Below are 18,499 nucleotides of genomic sequence, written 5' to 3' on the forward strand. Positions count from 1 at the left end.
CATTTCTCATCCTCTATCAATTCTCATGTGATTCAAGTCTGGAGAATGTTTAATGTTTTCTTTCAGAATTACTTGTTGATTGCTTTTTTTCATTTTTGTGAGCTGCTGAGTGTGAAAGATGAGTATTACACACCATACTTTCCCCCAAGGAATGAGTAACTACTTAAATTTTATTCCAAAAGACTTAGTGAAATAAAAGCTTCAGTTTCCTTACTTATGACAAGAGATCTAAAGGAATTTCCTAATTTTCATCATCAAATAAATAAGAAAACAGTTCACTTAAATACAGAGATAATATTAAAGGATTTGGTGAATATTATAGATCTAAATTTCACAAAGTGGTAAGGGACTTGTGTCTGGGCTTAATCAGTACTCTGTTCTAACCGAGAAAATAAAGTTTCTAGATTTTTTTGTTTACATAAAAGAATTTAGTTCCAACTGTTCTTCATATTCAGATGATCTTAATGTTCTTTTGGGAAGCCTGGCACATAGAAATGAGAGTTCACAGGTGACATCATGAACTTCTCTTTCTGGAACTTGTACCAGATGGAACAAACATGATTACTGTAGCCTGTTAAACAGAATTTCGTGAAGTTAATAGCACTTTAAACCTCCTCATTCTCTCCAATCAGATAATCCTGGAGCCAAAGAAGCGGCTGGGCCCTCTTAAATTTGATAGCTTGCTGTTAACTTTTTATCTAAAATCGACCCTTCAGCCAGTTGAGATACAAAACTGACTCAGTCCCCTTTAGGACAACTCATGGAGTGGCTGCTAAGAAATAAGCATTAGTAGAACTGTCCCTGAATGTATAAGGTGAAACATCTCTCCACAAAACCAAGGACACCGAACAGAGAATTGCCATTTTGCTAGTCCATAAAGGTTTGCTGACATTTCTCAGAGAACGATTAATTACTAAAAATGAAAAGTAAGTGTACTTACATTTGAGCCCCAAGCTAGGTCAAGGCTCACACTGGCATACTTGAGGAGACCTATAGTATATTTAAGGGAATTTTAAATACCTCCTTACTGCTATGGTTTGAATGTTTGTTCCCTCCAAAAGTTATGTCAAAATTTAATTGCCATTGTAACAGTATTTAGAGGTGAGACTGTTAAGAGGTGATGAGGCCATGGGGGCTCTGCCCTCATGAAGAGATTAATGTCATTATCTTGAAAGTGGGTTCATTATCAAAAGTTGAATTTGGCCTCCTACTTCCTCCTTCTCTCTTGCCCTCTCTTGGCTCTTCTGCCATGTGAGGAACAGCATTTCTTCCTGCCTCTGGAGGATGCAAGGTGCCATCTTGGAAGTGGGAGTTGGGCCCTTACCAGATATCAAACCTTCTGGTGCCTTGATCTTAGACTTCCCAGCTTCCAGAATGCTAAGAAATTAATTTCTGTTCTTTATAAATTACCTAGTCTGTGGTATTCTGTTAGAGCAGTACAGAACTAAGACACTTACAAAACCTGCCCTTTCCACCCTCCACACTCATACTCCCATCCCAAACATATTTTGGAGTTATTTCAACCATGGAGGAAATTAACAAACCAATAATTTAAAGTGTAGTTTCTATTCTCTCTCTCTCTCTCGTTCGCTCGCTCACTCCTGTTATAAATAGATTTACTGTGATGCTAATCAGGCTTTAACTTCAGGGCACTTCCATGCCCAGGTATATGCTCATATGTTTTTGTACAATTTGAAAAAGATATTTTAATGATGATTGGTGAAAACTATTGTCTCTTCTGCCTGTCTTCCCCTTGTAGCAGGCATTGGAAGGGTGGTGGCCTTGACAATCTGGCTAAGGGGAAGTTGAGTTGGGAAGACATTTAACTTGGGTTAATTAGATATATTTATGTGGCTTACAGACAACTCTGTATATGTTAAATTACTGAGAGCTGTTCTGCTGGAAGAATGGTTTCCAGGAATATCATTACCACCCACTGCTCTCACTTAGCTAGTGTCATAAGAGGAAGGTGTGGAGCAAAACGCTGTATCACTAGATAAGCATGTTCTGTGCAGCCTGGCACCAGAAGCATAAATTTGTTGGAGATAAAATATGATTTGAAACATACGAAATCTGATGTTCTGACCATCAGACATGTAAAAGCAGAAGCGATAAGATTCCAGTTTCACGAACCCCAAGTCAAAGGAGAATGTCTTGCCTGTTAAGAATATATTTGATAATTCAGAGTACACAATTACAAACTCATCATAAAATAATTTTTTCCCAACTAACTCCTATATAAAATGGATAAAAGTTATTCTATCAACAAGCAAATTATAACAAAAACATTTTCAAATCATACCAAAATTAACTCATTAAGATGAGATGATACATTTGAAAGAGAATAAGCAGACTTTTGGATTGTCTAATAATCTAGCTAATGAAGAAGAGTAAATCACATGAACATATTCAAAACATATCTAAATATCCTCTTGCTGATTTGAGATAAAATACTAGTGGTAATGAAGATCATTTCAATGAGGATTTTGATGATAAACTGGCTAATGAGTTGTCAATTTCCACAAAGACCATGGAACAGAATAGTGAACCCAGCAATAAAGTCACATGCCTACAGCCATTTGATCCTCAACAAAGTCAACAAAAATAAGCAATGGGGAAAGGGATCCCTATTCAATAAATGGTGCTAGAATATATAACTAGTCATAGGCAGAAAAATAAAACTGGACCCCTATATTTCATTATATACAAAAATTAACTCAAAATGGATAAAAGATTTAAATATAAGACCTCAAGCTATAAGAATACTGGAAGAAAACCTACGAAAATCATTCTGGACATTGGTTTTGGGAAATAACTTATGAGTAAGTCCTCAAAAGCAAATGCAACAAAAACAAAAATCGATAAGTAGGACCTAATTAAACTAAAGAGCTTCTGTATCGTAAAAGACACTATCAACAGAGTAAAAAGACAATCCATTGAATAGGAGAAAATATGTGAAAACTATGCACCCAACAAAGGTCTAATATCCAGAATCTATAAGGAGCCTAAACAAATAAACAAGCGAAAAATAAATAATCCCATTTAAAAATGTGCAAAAGACACGAACAGACAAGCATTCAACAAACACGAAAAGATGTTCAACATCAATACTCATCAGAGAAATGCAAATTGAAGTCACAATGAGACACCATCTCACACCAGTCAGAATGGCTATTATGAACAAGTCAAAAAACAACAGCTGGCAAGGCTGCAGGAAAAAGGAAATGCTTGTACACTTTTGCTGGAAATGTAAATTAGTTCAGCCACTGTAGACAGCAGTTTGGAGATTTCTCAAAGAACTTAAAACTACCATTCCACCTAGTCATCCCACTACTGAGTATATATCCAAAAGAAAATAAATAATCCGACCAAAAGGCATAGGTACTTATATGATCATTGCAGCACTATTCACAATAGCAAAGACACGGAATCAACCTAGGTGCCCATCAGTGGTGGACTGAATAAAGAAAATGTGGTACATATACACCACAGAATACTATGCAGTTATAAAAAAGATCATGTTCTTTGCGGCAACATGAATGCAGCTAGAGGCCATTATCCTAAGCAAATTAATGCCAGAACTGAAAACCAAATACCACATGTTCTCACTTATAAGTGAGAACTGAACAATGGGTACTCATGGACATGAAGATAACGACAATAGACACCGGGGATTACAAGAGGTGGAGAGAGGGGCCAAGGGTTAAAAAACAGCTCTTGGGGTACTATGCTTAGTACCTGGGTAATGGAATCAATTGTACCCCAAACCTCAGCACCACCCAATATACCCAGGTAAGAAACTTGCATGTGTACCCCCTGAATTTAAAATAAAAGTTGAAATGATCTTAAAAAAAAGGGAGTTGTCAATTCCATGGCTATTTAAAATGTATCATTGCATAAGAAAAAATTAAAATGCCCCGATAATAACCCTAAAAACCTGCCTGACATTACAAATGACGAGTTGTAAAACTGAAAGAAGCTTTTGCAAACTATCAGTGATTTTTTAAAAACAGTCTGATCAACAATTTCAGAGAAAAAATTACCTTTTAATTCACTGTATACAAGATGAAATTATGAATTATTGATAATGAAGTAAGAAATGTGTGCGAGAAAATGCAGAAGTATTAACAAAGTATATCAAGTAGTTAATATAAATATTATATTTGTATGGATTTTGTGATCTCTATGGTGATTATCAGCTTTTTACAAATGTGACTTGTTATTCTTTTCTTATTCTAAATAAATGCTCATTTTTGTAACTAATGTTGTATTAGAATTTTTTTTTTTTTTTTTTTTTTTTTTTTTTGAGACAGAGTCTCGCTCTGTCAGCCAGGCTGGAGTGCTGTGGCCAGATCTCAGCTCGCTGCAAGCTCCGCCTTCCGGGTTCATGCCATTCGCCTGCCTCAGCCTCCCGGGTAGCTGGGACTACAGGCGCCGCCACCTCGCCTGGCTAGTTTTTTGTATTTTTTAGTAGAGACGGGGTTTCACCGTGTTAGCCAGGATGGTCTTGATCTCCTGACCTCGTGATCCGCCCGTCTCAGCCTCCCAAAGTGCTGGGATTACAGGCTTGAGCCACCGCGCCCGGCCTGTATTAGAATTTTTATTCATCTTATTTAAAACCTGAATCCTGTGTTTAAATCAATGTTACTCAAGTACTCATGAACAAAACCATTAAGCATTGAACTTTTAAGATTCAAATCTCTCTTTAAAGCCAAATTTAAGAAAAAATAGTAGGACAGTCACATCAGCTTCCTCTCAGCATCAGCTGAAATACTAAATTAGGACGGTTAGACCACAGTCAATGTTCTAAATCACTGGCTTCTCCATTTCTCTATGACTTGTTGACTACTTTTAGGAGATTAGTTGACCTGTTGATATAACAAATATTTACAAACAGCAAAAAGAATCCAAGAACGGTTATGTCTAAGGAGCCTGCAAATCTATCCTACCAGGAAAGGAAAACATGACTTCTGAAATACAATAAGTAAGAGAGAGGTATGCAGAGAGGCACAGAGTTCTCCAGGGATTCTAAAGAGGGGAAGATGACTGCCAAGAAAGGTGATTAGGAGAATCTTAAGAGGAAACAGCGTGACTGTATTCATTTCCCAATTCCATTATAGAAATTATTTAAGGGCCATATAAGAGAGACACAACAAGAGAGAATGCAGTAAATGTTGAAGCAAAATGAAAAGACAAAAATAAGAAGAATACAATAAAGGGTCAGAAAATGGGGCTAAAAGTACAGTCCATGATGCCTTGTCCACTTATTCCAAGAGGACCTCAAATGTGGCTCTTGGTATAGGGATAAGGAGATAATTTACTCAAAATAAGCCTTAAAGTGAAGGGTTGGGGTCTGAGTTTACAATGAAAATGAAATGATGGCAAACCTGGGAAGTAAGGTGTCTGCCATGTTTTCCCCACATTTCCAGACATTAAGCACTGGGGAATGTTGTTATTCTAACAGGCATCTTACTCTGATTAGGCCTTGGCAGTTGAGCTGTACCATAAGTTACATCTTTTCCAGTCCAAAGCAACAAAACCCTTAATGTATGTGATGTCCACATAGCTTCCATAGTTCAGCTGCTAAAATAGAAAAATAATGCCAGCGAATTCAACACTGCATAAATCACAAGGCCATTGAGAAGACGGCATCCAATAGAATCCACACAGCCTTCTGTTGCTCCTTCAGAACCAACTCTATAATTGTTTCTGTATTTCACTGATATGTTTGCTTTTTCACATAAAGGACTTAAAGAGAAAACTATAATTTCAGTAAAATTTTATGCCCATGTCATGGCTATAAATGATCATAATGATGTTATTTTGATAATATATCTGCATCTCTTAAAAGAGGATGCTACAAATAATAATATATCTTCTGCAGTTTTTTTTCTTTTTTCTGACATTTCACATGTAGAAGAACCATGAACAACTTTCCCCTTTGCAGTGAGAGGCATTCCAAAACTGGCAAAGGCATATTTTTAATTAAATAAGTTAGTCTCACAACTGTAATTCAAACTTGAAACTGGCAAAGTTTCTTTCATTTCTTACACAAAAAACCCTTAAATTTTAACTGTAATAAAGTGTGAATCCTTTAATAACCTGGATTGGTGTCACCCAACGGGGTAATGAAAAGGGGATGTTAATGTACTAGCTTCCTGAAAATATTTAAACATTTTCATACAATACTAGAAAACTTACCTTCTTCCATGTTTAGCTTAATAGAACAAATCATATGAAAGTTTCATAGTGGTTCTTTTATTTATAAAATAATCACATTCAAGTCTTACCAGGGAGTAGCAAAGTTTTCAATTCTTTTCCTTTGAAGAAATAATGTAGAGCAATCACTCATAAATCCCTCTAATTATAAATAAAATCCAAGATATTGTTTGACAATGAGATGCTTTATTAAACTTGATACATTTACTATATAAGAATTCTGTGAAAAAATGGGGTATCAAATTATTTTGGGTCTGAATCTTTGCATTATAAAATCTATCCCAAAACTATGTCATCTCACTGTATTCTATTAGCACACGGATGACCAAAGGCAACTACTTCCTTTCCTGGCAAAACAAGACAAATTTCAGCTGACATCCCCCATGGTGTTACAAGTCCTCCTAGTGAAGTAGAAAGTCCCAACCCCCTTCTCTATGCAGTGTCATCTCCAGGAAGGTAAGCTTTAGGAAGCACCTGAGCCAGCCCTATATCTGTGCTTGGCATGAGGTTCACATGGGTTCAGCCTTGAGATGGGCATGTTCCTCTCAACCAAACAACTCTACCTGGATTATTCCGAGACTCCTTGGAGGGGTGAAACTTCTGGAAAAAAAGAAAGTAAGAGAGAAAGAGAGAGAAAAGGTCTAAATAATGACAGGAATACACAAAAGATCAAATTCAGCTGCACCAGTGCTAATGGGAAGAATGAAGAAATTGGAAAACAAGCAGCTTTGTGGAACACTCTCTGGTATGACAAAAACTGACCAGACTGTCACTGCTTCCGACTTAATGCTTGTGAAGCCCACCCATTCTCTTACCAGGCCTGGGTGTCTCTGCAGTGAGATGTCTGTGGTTGGTAAACAGTTCTGTAGAGTCTTGTTCTACCGATCTTTCTTCAAGGTCTGACTCTGGGATTGTAGTACAACCACCTAGTGGAAAAACACAAACAGTATTTTAAGCAATGTGTAAGAAAATCTGCCTCTCTACACAGCAAGCACAGTTTAGGAACACACTGATCATAAAGATAACAAATGACGTGACAACAGTCTTCAGGAGTGGCCTGAAAAGAATAACCTTAAATGTTTCTTTTTGGTGAGAATACTGGGAATGAGTTACTGCCCCTAAAGACATATTATACTGATTATGACTTGGCAACAGCAGCAACAGTATTGTCTTTAAATTTATCCTTTTTAAAGTCAGAAAGGACAAAACCTATAGCATATGTGATATCCAGAATATAAAGGCCCCTCAGCAGGAATTCCCTTTAATACCAGAGCATCAGAAACTATAAAAGAGACAAAGCACATGAACCATGAGGAAAAGAAGGCTTCCCTGAGCAAAGAGAAAGGTTGCTGGTGTTCTGGTACGGTGGTTGTGGTGGCATTTCTCTGGAATTTGATTCTACTCCTGAATCCCAACACCTTACAGCACAGACACAAACACTTCATAATTCAACAGCAAAGTCATGATTTCAATCCAAAGGTGACTTGAGGATGAGCTGGCACTGTTGTGCTTTTGAAGTACTGGGTATAACTCATTTGACTTTATCCACCAAAATCTTGTATGGGAAACTCACAATCATGAGAGAATTTCCTGACTACATCTGCAACTCGATTTGACTGATTTGCCATCATTTCCTGGAAATGTACTAACATGTTGTATACTGTACATGATTTTTTCCAAAGCCATTCTTCTTGTTAATGAAGTGTGATTTCTTTTTCTGAGGCTTCTCACACACAGAGTCCAAAGCCTCAGCACTCAAGTTTGGTTTTATATATGAGGGGGTGTATGAAGCTCACAACATTCTGAGGAAAGAGAGGGTATCAGCAGCACTGATTTCAAAACCACATCATTCAAATGAGACGGAAGTGGCAAGATCCCAGGTTTCAAGGAAAACACACCTTACTATCCACGCCTCTGCATCAACTCTGAAACAGAAATCAGTGCTAAGGGAAATGACAGAAATGCATTTCCACACTCATAAAATAAGAATTAGAGCTATCCTCCAAGATTCCCTGAATAGAAAACATTAGAATTATCCATCAATGCAATGGAACTTGCCCAGTCATACCTGAAAATGACAAGGGCCTTACCCAGAAGGAGAACCAGGCTTATTTTTAATCTCTCCAAAGCCTGTAGATCACAGTAACCAGAACTATCATTATTGAGTACTTTCTAAGGGCTAGAAATCCTGCCCATATTATCTCATTTAATTCCTACACACTATACCATGAAATAGATATTATTGTTATTATTCTCATTTTATAAGAAAACTGAGGTTTCATGAGATTCAGTAATTTGCCAATGTCACAGAGCTCCAGTCTGGTCACATGGTGGGGCTGAGACCTTTGGAGAGGCCCCAAAAGCCAGTTCCTTTCCTCTCCTTTTTTACACTCATCCAACTGAGTAAAAAGGCAAAGGATATACGTGGTGGTGGCAGCGGCTGGGGGAAGACCTGGAAGACTAATGACAGGGAAGCGCAGAAAGAAGGGATGTGCTCCCTGCTGAATAGAACCCTGGGGAAAAAAAAAAAAGGCAGAAAAGTCACTTCTCCATCCCTGAGACAGAGGGAGGCAAGGGAGGCCAGGAATGCTGTACTCATGCAGCTGCTTTCACACACAAGACAACTCCAGGAGGGAGGAAGAGACGAGCCAACAGATGAGAGCGAGTTTGATGAGCAGTTAAAAAGCTGCCACGTGCTTGGGGAGAGGCAGGTCTCCACTGATAAATTAGTGTCCCTTTCATTCCAGCTGACTCAGTATTTTGACAAAACAGAAATAGAAGATTTCCTAGTTATCTATCCTGTGGGCTCAAAAGGAAAAGCCAGTTGCTATAGATTATCAACAATGAATGTAATCTCCTCTCTTCTCTTTGCCTTGTCCTGCATACAGAGATGGCAAGGTGCCCTGCCCTGGTGCTCTAACCCTCAGGTGCTATAGTGGGCACAGATTGCATGCACCTCCTTAGACTTCCACCCACAGCAGGGGCTGACCAGCCACTTGCCCTGGGAATGTCACCCACACCTTTCTTTCTTTCTTTCTTTTTTTTTTTTTTGTTTTTTTGAGGTGGAGTTTCACTCTTGTTGCCCAGGCTGGAGTGCAATGGCATGAACTTGGCTCACCGCAACCTCCGTCTCCCGGGTTCAAGCAATCATCCTGCCTCAGCCTCCTGGGTAGCTGGGATTACAGGCATGCGCCACCAGGCCTGGCTAATTTTGTACTTTTAGTAGAGATGGGGTTTCTCCATGTTGGTCAGGTTGGTCTCGAACTTCCAACCTCAGATGATCCGCTTGCCTCAGCCTCCCAAAGTGCTGGGATTACAGGCATGAGCCACCGTGCCTGGCGCCACCCCCTTTCTTCGGATGCCTCCTGTAGCCGGACTGTCCAACTGCACACCCAGAGTGTCTGCCACTTCCAGCTTGGAAAGAACAATGGTGGTGGGCTCTGGCATCCTGCCCAGCGAGTGTATCATAGGAAAAGAAAAGAAGCCGAAGCTGAGCAGAGAATTCTCCCTGGGCCCTCACCAACCAGGAATATGCTAGATGATTAGTTCTCTTTTGCAGGACTCCAAAAAAAGGCTGTGTGCTGCGTAGCTGTACCTGCTCACCATCTTCATGGCTCCTGGAAAGAGGCACTCCCAGATGCAGGCAGCACCACTCTACATGACCTCATATATTCCCTTGGTTGCTGCCCTTTGTCCCCACCCTCCCTTCCCTGGGTTTGTGTTCTCAAACAGCCATCACTTTAGTCCTTGCCCCAGGCTCTGTCCTCTTGAGAAAATCACTGATACTGGGAGTAGTTCTATAGTAAAAAGTAGGTCTTCACCATGGAATTTTGAAGTTAGACTGGCCACCCATCTGTAAGCACTAGGTGCTCCATAGCTGGAGGTGAACGGGATGGTAATAGTCCCTGGTGTGCAATTACTTATGCTTTCACCCATGCTTAACTAGGATGACGTGCACGCAGAGGTCAAGACACTGGGAGATCAAGCGGCTATGGCATGGAAACATGTAATCATAAGGATTTCAGATGCTGCTTCTGATGACTGCGTATCTCACAAAAGGAAAATGGTAGCTCATGGGTTAATGGGCAATGGGAGGCAAATCCACAAATTCAGAAGGCCTCTTTGGCCTTGCTCATGTAATGAGATCATCACACCAGCTGAACAGGAATCACCTGGGAGCCTGTCAGAAATGCAGAATCTCAGGCCCCATCCCAACACCTACTAAATTAACATCTGTTAAGAAACAACAGATGAGTATATCTGATACTTTTCCTAGGAAAAAATATATACTTGTTAAAAATTTAAGGGCAAGCAAATAAAAGAATATAGATAAAATATAAAACTTCCAAACAAACTGAAACTCTCTGAGGTCACCCATGGAAATGAAGCCTGGGTTCCATGGATGCCAGATGGAGCACCCTTGGCTTAGAGTCCATCTCATAAAAGGAGAAGGGGAAGAAAAGCTGCAGTTGGAGGAAGTCATCCAAACACAATGGCAAGTGTGACACAAATGAGCCCGCAGGCAAGGACAAGCAGAACGGCAGGCTTCTGGCCTGAAAATCAAGCAAGCGTCTCACCTCAAGGAGGGTAAGAGACTTCAAATCCCATGGACCTACTGTGTGCTGAGCACTCTACCTTGCATTTTCAGTACAGTAACTCACACCATCCTCAAATAACGCTGTCACAAAGGCCTCGGTGCCCTCATTTCGCAAGGGTAAATGTATTGATAGCAATGTGTGCTTTTCTTCTATTGGCCCTCCCCCTGCCCCCTTATCCTACAATGTTACCCTAGGCCATTTTGTGCCCCCTCGCCTCCAGGAAAGTTTGTAATGGGGGCCCCATTAATAAAAGTAGCCTGGAAATACTTTTCTTTCTAGCTTTGGTTTTCCATAGCCAGGGCTCCCTGAAGAGATGGAACTGAGAGAGTGAGACACAACTGGTACCTGGGATGGCTCAGAGGCAGCAGCCCACAGCCCAAGGTAACAAGACATCACCCAGAGATGGAGGCATGGGACGCAGAAGGAGTGGGCACCAGAAGCCCCAGCCTTAGCCACAGGGAGCCCTGGAGTTGACTCCACTGATGGCTCAGGCAATGAGGCTGTGGGTAGTAGCTACTGTGTCCTCATTTTCTGAGCCCCATGTATAAGCCTCCCTGGATGCAGTGGGGTGTGGCAAGGGTGGGCATTAATAACGGGGACTGAATTCCCTACCCTCTTGTTATTAAAGAAAATACAAAGTTTACATTTCTTGCATCTCTGACTTAGCTATGCAGAGTCAGGCCTGCTAGAAAGTTTCAATTTATTAAATAAAACCAAGAGATTATGTTATTTGCTAAGGCTTACACAAGTTTCTACACCACTGCAACCCAGTTCTCCATATATTACAGTGATGCTTCTAAAAAAAAACTTGCTTTTCAAATTTCCAATCTATCTAAACCAATACTTTTGTAAAATGTAACAGAAATGAATAAAAAAAAACTAGTAGAAAAATCAAATGAATAAGACATCCGCTTTCACCTTTTAGAATTAGGTTCAACAGTTGTAAAAACACCCTTTCAATTGCTACAAAAGTTTCTCAACACTTTGTGAATGTCAGGTAACAAAAAGTTTGCAGACAGATGCCAGTCTTTCAGCCATACTTTGAGTAGCACTAACTATAAGATATGGTCTAACTTAATAAATGTGATATGTAGAATTAGGGTTAAAAATAATAATACAGCAAATTCCTATTTATCTAAGGTTCAAATACCAGCAAACTCCTTGTGGCAACAAAATGGGCTTTCACGACCTATGTTCCTTCTTTCTAGTCATACATCTAGTGACTAGATGTGGCAGCTCTCTCTCTAGTGGTCATGGTGTTCAGAACAATCTCCCCCTCCCACCAACGCAGGATGTCTAGGTTCCCCTCACCACTGCTGGGTGGAATATAATTAAGGGAAGCTGGCATCTTGAGTCAGAAATCTAGATGCATTTCCACAATGGAGTGTTGCTGTTACACATAATAGTTTTATTATAGAGCCCTATTACAATTAAGTTATCGCTTTAAAAACTTTTCTGGACTAATCTGGAAACCTAACTCATGTGAAATTACATAATATGAAGCATGTATAATGAATTTTGAACAATCAGCATAGAACCATTTGGAAGAAAACTGTTTATAAGAACAAAACTGTTAATAAATTGGAGACTACATCAATGGATATTAAAAAGGATGCGTTTGAGGCACTTTATTATGGGGCCTATGACTGAACTGCTGACAATCAAATTATGTATATGGCCTTTTGTGTTAACTAAACTTTGCTGTAAGAATTTGACTTTTCCACATTGATAACATATTCATACAAATAGCAATCATTAGCCAGCCAAAAATGTATTTAAGTAGAAAATCTCACTTAAAACTTTGAACAAATAGGAGTTTGCCCTATATTTATAAAGATAACACAACTCTAGGATTTTTAGGGGTTTCAAGCTATCCTCTAACCTGTTTCCATATTCAAAAGCAAATTATAAAATGGCTGCACTTCCTCCTCAAAAAGTGGTACATATTTTATCAGCAGGTGAATTACACTAAGATATTTCTATCCATTGTCAGAAAAACAAACAAAAAACAACAACACAAGGAGCTTAGGCCCTCTCTGCAGGTTGCTATTGTAGAGTTAACTGGAAGAGGTAGAGTTCAAAGGTTAAGATAGGAAGTGAAGCAGAAACAAACGTGACTGTCATCTAGAATGCCGGAGACCAAAATTGGAATGCAAGGTAAGCCGTGGTATGCTGGTAAATGTAGAACAGCTGGCTTTCCAGGAAAAAAGAGGAAAGTGCTAATCTATAGTGTTTACTCATCTCTGCGGGATGAATACTCCCACTATGGCCAATTTCAAATAACCAGAATGACATCACCAAATGTACAGCTTGGCAGAGATGTGTAGTAGCACACTATTATCTAGTGTTTTCACCATACAGATTTCGTAGACGTAAATAACCTCAAGAGAATACATAATAGTAAAACATAGTAAAATAACTAGGAAGGAAAAGTTTTGAGTTTGTATTGTCATTGTTTTTATATAATTTATTTCAGTGTAAGTTTATGCAATTTTTAAGAATGCCTATGTATTTAACAACGGACTCACAACATTTCTAAAAATTCAGCAGTTGGTTCTCACCAGCTAGCGCAAGCCGGTTCTAGCACTGACAGAGGGGATGGTATAGGGAGGTTAAGGTTATGCTTTGAAGTCTGGATTCATGGCTCCACGTTGACAAGTTAAGTGACCTTCTTGAGCAAGTTATTTCACTAAAATCAGTCTCAGTTTCTGCATCTTCTAAGAGACTAACATAGCTCTGCTTCATAAGGGAGAGAGATGAATGTGCATAGTGCCTGGCACATTGAAACACGACTAAGTCCTGACTATTTTCAGGCCAAAGTCAGGAACACCAAAAGAAGAGTAGGGTAAACAGGTCAAGATAAAGTCCCTAAGGTGGGGGTTTGGCAGGGAAGGTTTCAAACAAACTAATATATCCCTGGGGCCAAAGACAGCTCTCCAACAAATAGAGAAGTGTCTGATAACCTTAACCAGGTGGCCACCTCGGGAGTTGGCTAATCTATTTTACTCAAGCCCTACGTAATATCTCTCCTGCTACTTGATCTGCTGGGTTCCAAAATTTGATTCTACCCCAGGTGAATCAGGCCTCCTAGCTGAGCCTCCTTGCCTCAAAACCTACTTTGCAATTCAAATAGCCTAAACCAGGGGGTTGGCCAGATAGTAAATATTTTTTAGGGTCTGTGGGCCATCTGGTCTCTGGTACCACTATTCCATTTTGCTGTCATAGTGCAAAAGCAGTCATAGTCAATACATAAATGTGAATGAGCACTGGCAGTGTTCCAATAAAACTTTATTTACTAAAACAGGTGTTGGGCCAGGTTTGGCCTGTGGGCCATAAGTAGTTTGGCAACCCTGGCCTAATTTGAGGATCATAGAAAGCTTCTCTGCATACAGTATCATAATTTTCAAAGTTCCTAGAGGCATTTAACATTGCCAGATGTCTTATCTTAAAATATTACTACGAGAATATCCTAGTGTTATTATCATAAGTTTAAAAGCATAGTTTTTGTCCAACTGTGACAAATGTTCTTTCTTGTTGGGTAACAAAAAAAAGTTTTTCTCTAATAGATTTTACTTTTTAGAATAGTTTCAGATGTGCAGAAAAATTTAGCAGATAGTACAGAGAATTGCTACATATCCTCTGCACAGCTTCCCCTATTTATTAGTATTTTTCATTAGTGTGGTACATGTGTTACAATTAATGAACCAATATTGATACATTATTATTAACTAAAGTCCATAGTTTCATCAGATTTTTTCATTTTTACTTAACATCCTTTGTCTTTTTCAGGATGCTATCCAGAATACTTCATAACATTCATTGTCACGTCTCCTCTGGCTCTTCTTGGTTGTGATCATTTCTCAGACTTTGTTTTCGATAGCCTTGACAGTTTTGAGGAGTACTAGTCAGGTATATTGCATGATGCTTTTCTATTGGAATTTGTCTGATGTTCTTCTTATCATTACACTGGGGAATTTCTTAAAGAAGGTTGTTTTTTTTTTCTCATAAACTCTTAGAGTTTCTAATATTTTACAATTGTCTCCAGGAGTTTCTCTTTTCCTCTATCAAAAGTGAAGCCAAGTGGGCAGTGAATGGAGAGGCCCCTGAAGGGCAGAAGGCAAAGCACAAGGCTTAAGTCTTGGATGGTGGAGTTCAAGTTATCACAGTAGTGGACTAAGCTGCACCTAACTGTAGGACCCGAGGCAGGTCATCAGTTGCCCCATCTTTAAACAGGGGGTGATGTTGAGGCCGACTGTGAGCATGCCATGAGATCATGTAAACCTAGCATCACGCTCAGCACACTGTGCATTTTATCACCTCCTGCCTTCTATTTTTTTTTTTTTTTTGTATACATGCACTTTCTGCACCATATTTTTGTGGAATCACAGAACTGTAGCTTTAGGTTTAATGACTTTCGTGTAGTACATATCAAGACAGAGGCTCAGAGAGGGGAACTGATGCTGCAAATGTCCCAGAGTTAGTGCGGGTTCCCCTCCTTCCTATCGCACTAGGGCTTTCTCAATAACCTTTTTTTTTTTTTTTTTTTTTTTTTTTTTTTTTTTTATCCAGGAAGATCTTAATGGATTTGCTTGTGAGTTGGCTGTCCTAACTAGTCCTTCCTTTCAATGACACAGAAAATCCAGAGGCCTGGCAAGCTGTTCTGTGGGTATATTTGAAGACTTCGCTGGTTTATTTTCTTGCAATAGTGACCTTTGTAATAAACTGGGTATTGGATGAGAGTGTTCCATTCCTTCATAGAAGAGAAAATCTTTTCTTCTGTTTTCTTCATATACATAAGAGGAATCAGACAAGGAGACACTTTTAGAGAATCACAAATGACCACAGACCTTGTTCTGACTTGCCAAAGAATCTTCTGTTTGTATGACCTGAATTGCCACTAAGAATTAAAAACAGCAGAAACCTCAAAAATATACACCAGTGATCATGGTGTATATTTTTGTATATTTTTGATCATGATTTACTTGATGGATAAAGCATTTTTTTTTGAGATTTCATTTCAATGGTTTATAATTCATGTGCAGTGTGAGGAATGGGCCCTTTGAAAAGAACATCACACTATCTTAAATCTGAAGCTTCCCTCAGACTCAGAGACTCTCTACAAATATATTCATTTGGAGAAATTTTACTCTGTGTGTGTGTGTGTGTGTGTGTGTGAGACACAGAGAGAGAGAGAGAGAGAACTGGAGAAAATTTTTGTACTCCCATTCTGTACGTTGCCTATTCACTCTGTGTGTGTGTGTGTGTGTGTGAGAGAGAGAGAGAGAGAGAGAGATGATTCATATATATGCACATAGGTACACAGATATGTATAAATTTTCTGATAATTCTCTACTCTGTTAGTTTTTCCAGTTATTTCAAATATATTTTTTCTAGCCCAAGGAGAATGTAAGCTATAAAAAGCCAGACATCTGCCGTATGCTTGTATAGCAATACTGGCTGAGTATTTAGACACTTTTTGGCAAAATGGAAGAATAGAAGGAAGGGGGATGGGCAGGAGAGAGGGAGACAGGATGAAAAGCAAAGGGGAGGAGAAAGAATGGATCATAACATATTTTATCCTTCTGTGTATGCACTTCTACACAAGACATTACAGGTGATTTACAAAAGGTGTAAATGACAAAATTGTAAATCATACAAAACATATTAGCAGCTAGAAAAATGTAAACCAGACTAGGAGTTATAGCGAGGAAGAATCATGGATAAAGACAGACAAGGACCTACACAAGGGCTACAGTGGAGAAAAAATGCAAAATGTTGTGGAGAGAAAGTGGGACTGCACTTCCTCTGATCCATCCTCCATGACCTCTCATCTTCCACACTGGACTTCAGACCAAAGGGCTCAGTCTGAACTCACTTGGACTTAACTTTTCTTTTCCTCAAGAGCACCCAACTGGTAAAGCTATGATGGTGGGAATTTTTTTGACTAATACTTTGATTTACTTGAGATATATATATATATATAAAATAAATATTTGGGTGTATGTTTCTGTTCTGTGCTCAGGGTCCATCTTGGAAAGCCAACATTTCTGTGAAATTGTTTTTTTTTTTTTCCTTTTTTAATTTTACTTTAAGTTCCAGGATACAAGTGCAGAATGTGCAAGTTTGTTACAAAGGTATATGTGCACTATGGTGATTTGCTGCACCTAACAACCCGCCATCTAGGTTTTAAGCTCCACGTGCATTAGCTCATTTGTCCTTATGCTCTCCCTCCCCTTTCCCCCAACCCCATGACTGGCCCCGGTGTGTGTTGTTCCCCTCCTTGTGTCCATGTGTTCTCATTGTTCAACTCCCACTTATAAGTGAAAACATGTGGTGTTTGGTTTTTCTGTTCCTGTGTTAGTTTCCCGAGGATGATGGCTTCCAGCTTTATCCATGTCCCTGCAAAGGACATGATCTCATTCATTTTTATAGCTGCATAGTATTCTATGGTGTATACGTACCACATTTTCTTTATCCAGTCTATCATTGATGGGCTTTGGGTTGGTTTCATGTCTTTGCTATTGTAAATAGTGCTACAATAAATACACGTGTGCGTATGTCTTTACAGTGGAATGATTTATATTCCTTGGGGTATATACCCAGTAATGAGATTTCTGGGTCAAATGGTATTTGTGGTTGTAGATCCTTAAGGACTCGCCACACTGTCTTCCACAATGGTTGAACTCATTTACATTCCCACCAACAGTGTAAGAGCGTTCCTATTTCTCTACAGCCTCACCAGCATCTATTGTCTCCTGACTTTTTAATAATTGCCATTCTGACTGGCGTAAGATGGTATCTCATTGTGGTTTTGATTTGCATTTCTCTAATGATCAGTGGTGTTGAGCTTTTTTTCATATGTTTGTTGGCTGCATAAATGTCTTCTTATGAGAAGTGTCTCTTCGTATCCTTTGCCCACTTTTTGATGGGTTTTTTTTTTTTTCTTATAAATTTAAGTTCTTTGTAGATTCTGGATATTAGACGTTTGTCAGATGGGTAGATTGCAAAACTTTTCTCCCATTCTGTACGCTGTCTGCTACTCTGATGATAGTTTCTTTTGCTGCACAGAAGCTCTTTAGTTTAATTAAATCCCATTTGTCAATTTTGGCTTTTGTTGCAATTGCTTTTGGCAGTTTTGTCATGAAGTCTTTGCCCATGCCTATGTTCTGAATGGTATTGCCTAGGCTTTCTTCTAGGATGTTTATGGTTTTGATTTTTACATTTAAGTCTTTAATCCATCTTGAGTTAATTTTTGTATAAGGTATAAGGAAGGGGTCCAGTTTCAGTTTTCTGCATATAGCTAGCCAGTTTTCCCAGCACCATTTATTAAATAGGAAATCCTTTCCCCATTGCTTGTTTTTGTCAGGTTTGTCCAAGATCAAATGGTTGTAGATGTGTGGTCTTATGAAATTGGGTTTTCAAAGGCACTCACTGAGCAGACATTTTCCAGAATAACATACATATAGGAGACTATTAATAAATACAATAGGCATAGACCTCATCAAAGCACATCTTGGAAATAAAGCCCTTGGGAATGGAATATTTTACTTACTGTGCTCTTAACACAGCATGGTGAATCAGGTTGACACCATTCAATGTTGCTGCTGCTCTCTAGGTAAGACTGGAGGACTTATGTCCACTTCTCTCTCATTTCTATTTTCACTCTACTCTTCACTGTGTTG

The 18,499-nt window shown here is 39.1% G+C and overlaps 1 protein-coding gene across 4 annotated transcripts in view; it reads right to left on the minus strand.

Annotated features, from left to right (window-relative positions):
* The window catches only part of BBS9 (Bardet-Biedl syndrome 9), a 617,615-nt gene that overhangs the window by 93,992 nt on the left and 505,124 nt on the right, over nt 1–18,499 (minus strand). For 2 of the 4 annotated variants that reach the window (XM_030932357.1, XM_030932356.1), the window contains 2 exons: nt 7,035–7,145; nt 6,389–6,819 (listed from right to left, as the gene is read on the minus strand). In XM_030932357.1, the coding sequence (XP_030788217.1) occupies nt 6,788–6,819; nt 7,035–7,145 (143 nt within the window). In that variant the 3' untranslated portion in view covers nt 6,389–6,787. Of the gene's footprint in view, nt 1–6,388; nt 6,820–7,034; nt 7,146–18,499 lie in introns of those variants that run through there. The other 2 variants (XM_030932358.1, XM_030932359.1) reach the window with 2 other exon arrangements.

The sequence above is a fragment of the Rhinopithecus roxellana genome, chromosome 6 (assembly GCF_007565055.1).
Source record: "Rhinopithecus roxellana isolate Shanxi Qingling chromosome 6, ASM756505v1, whole genome shotgun sequence".
Classification (NCBI taxonomy): Eukaryota; Metazoa; Chordata; class Mammalia; order Primates; family Cercopithecidae; genus Rhinopithecus; species Rhinopithecus roxellana.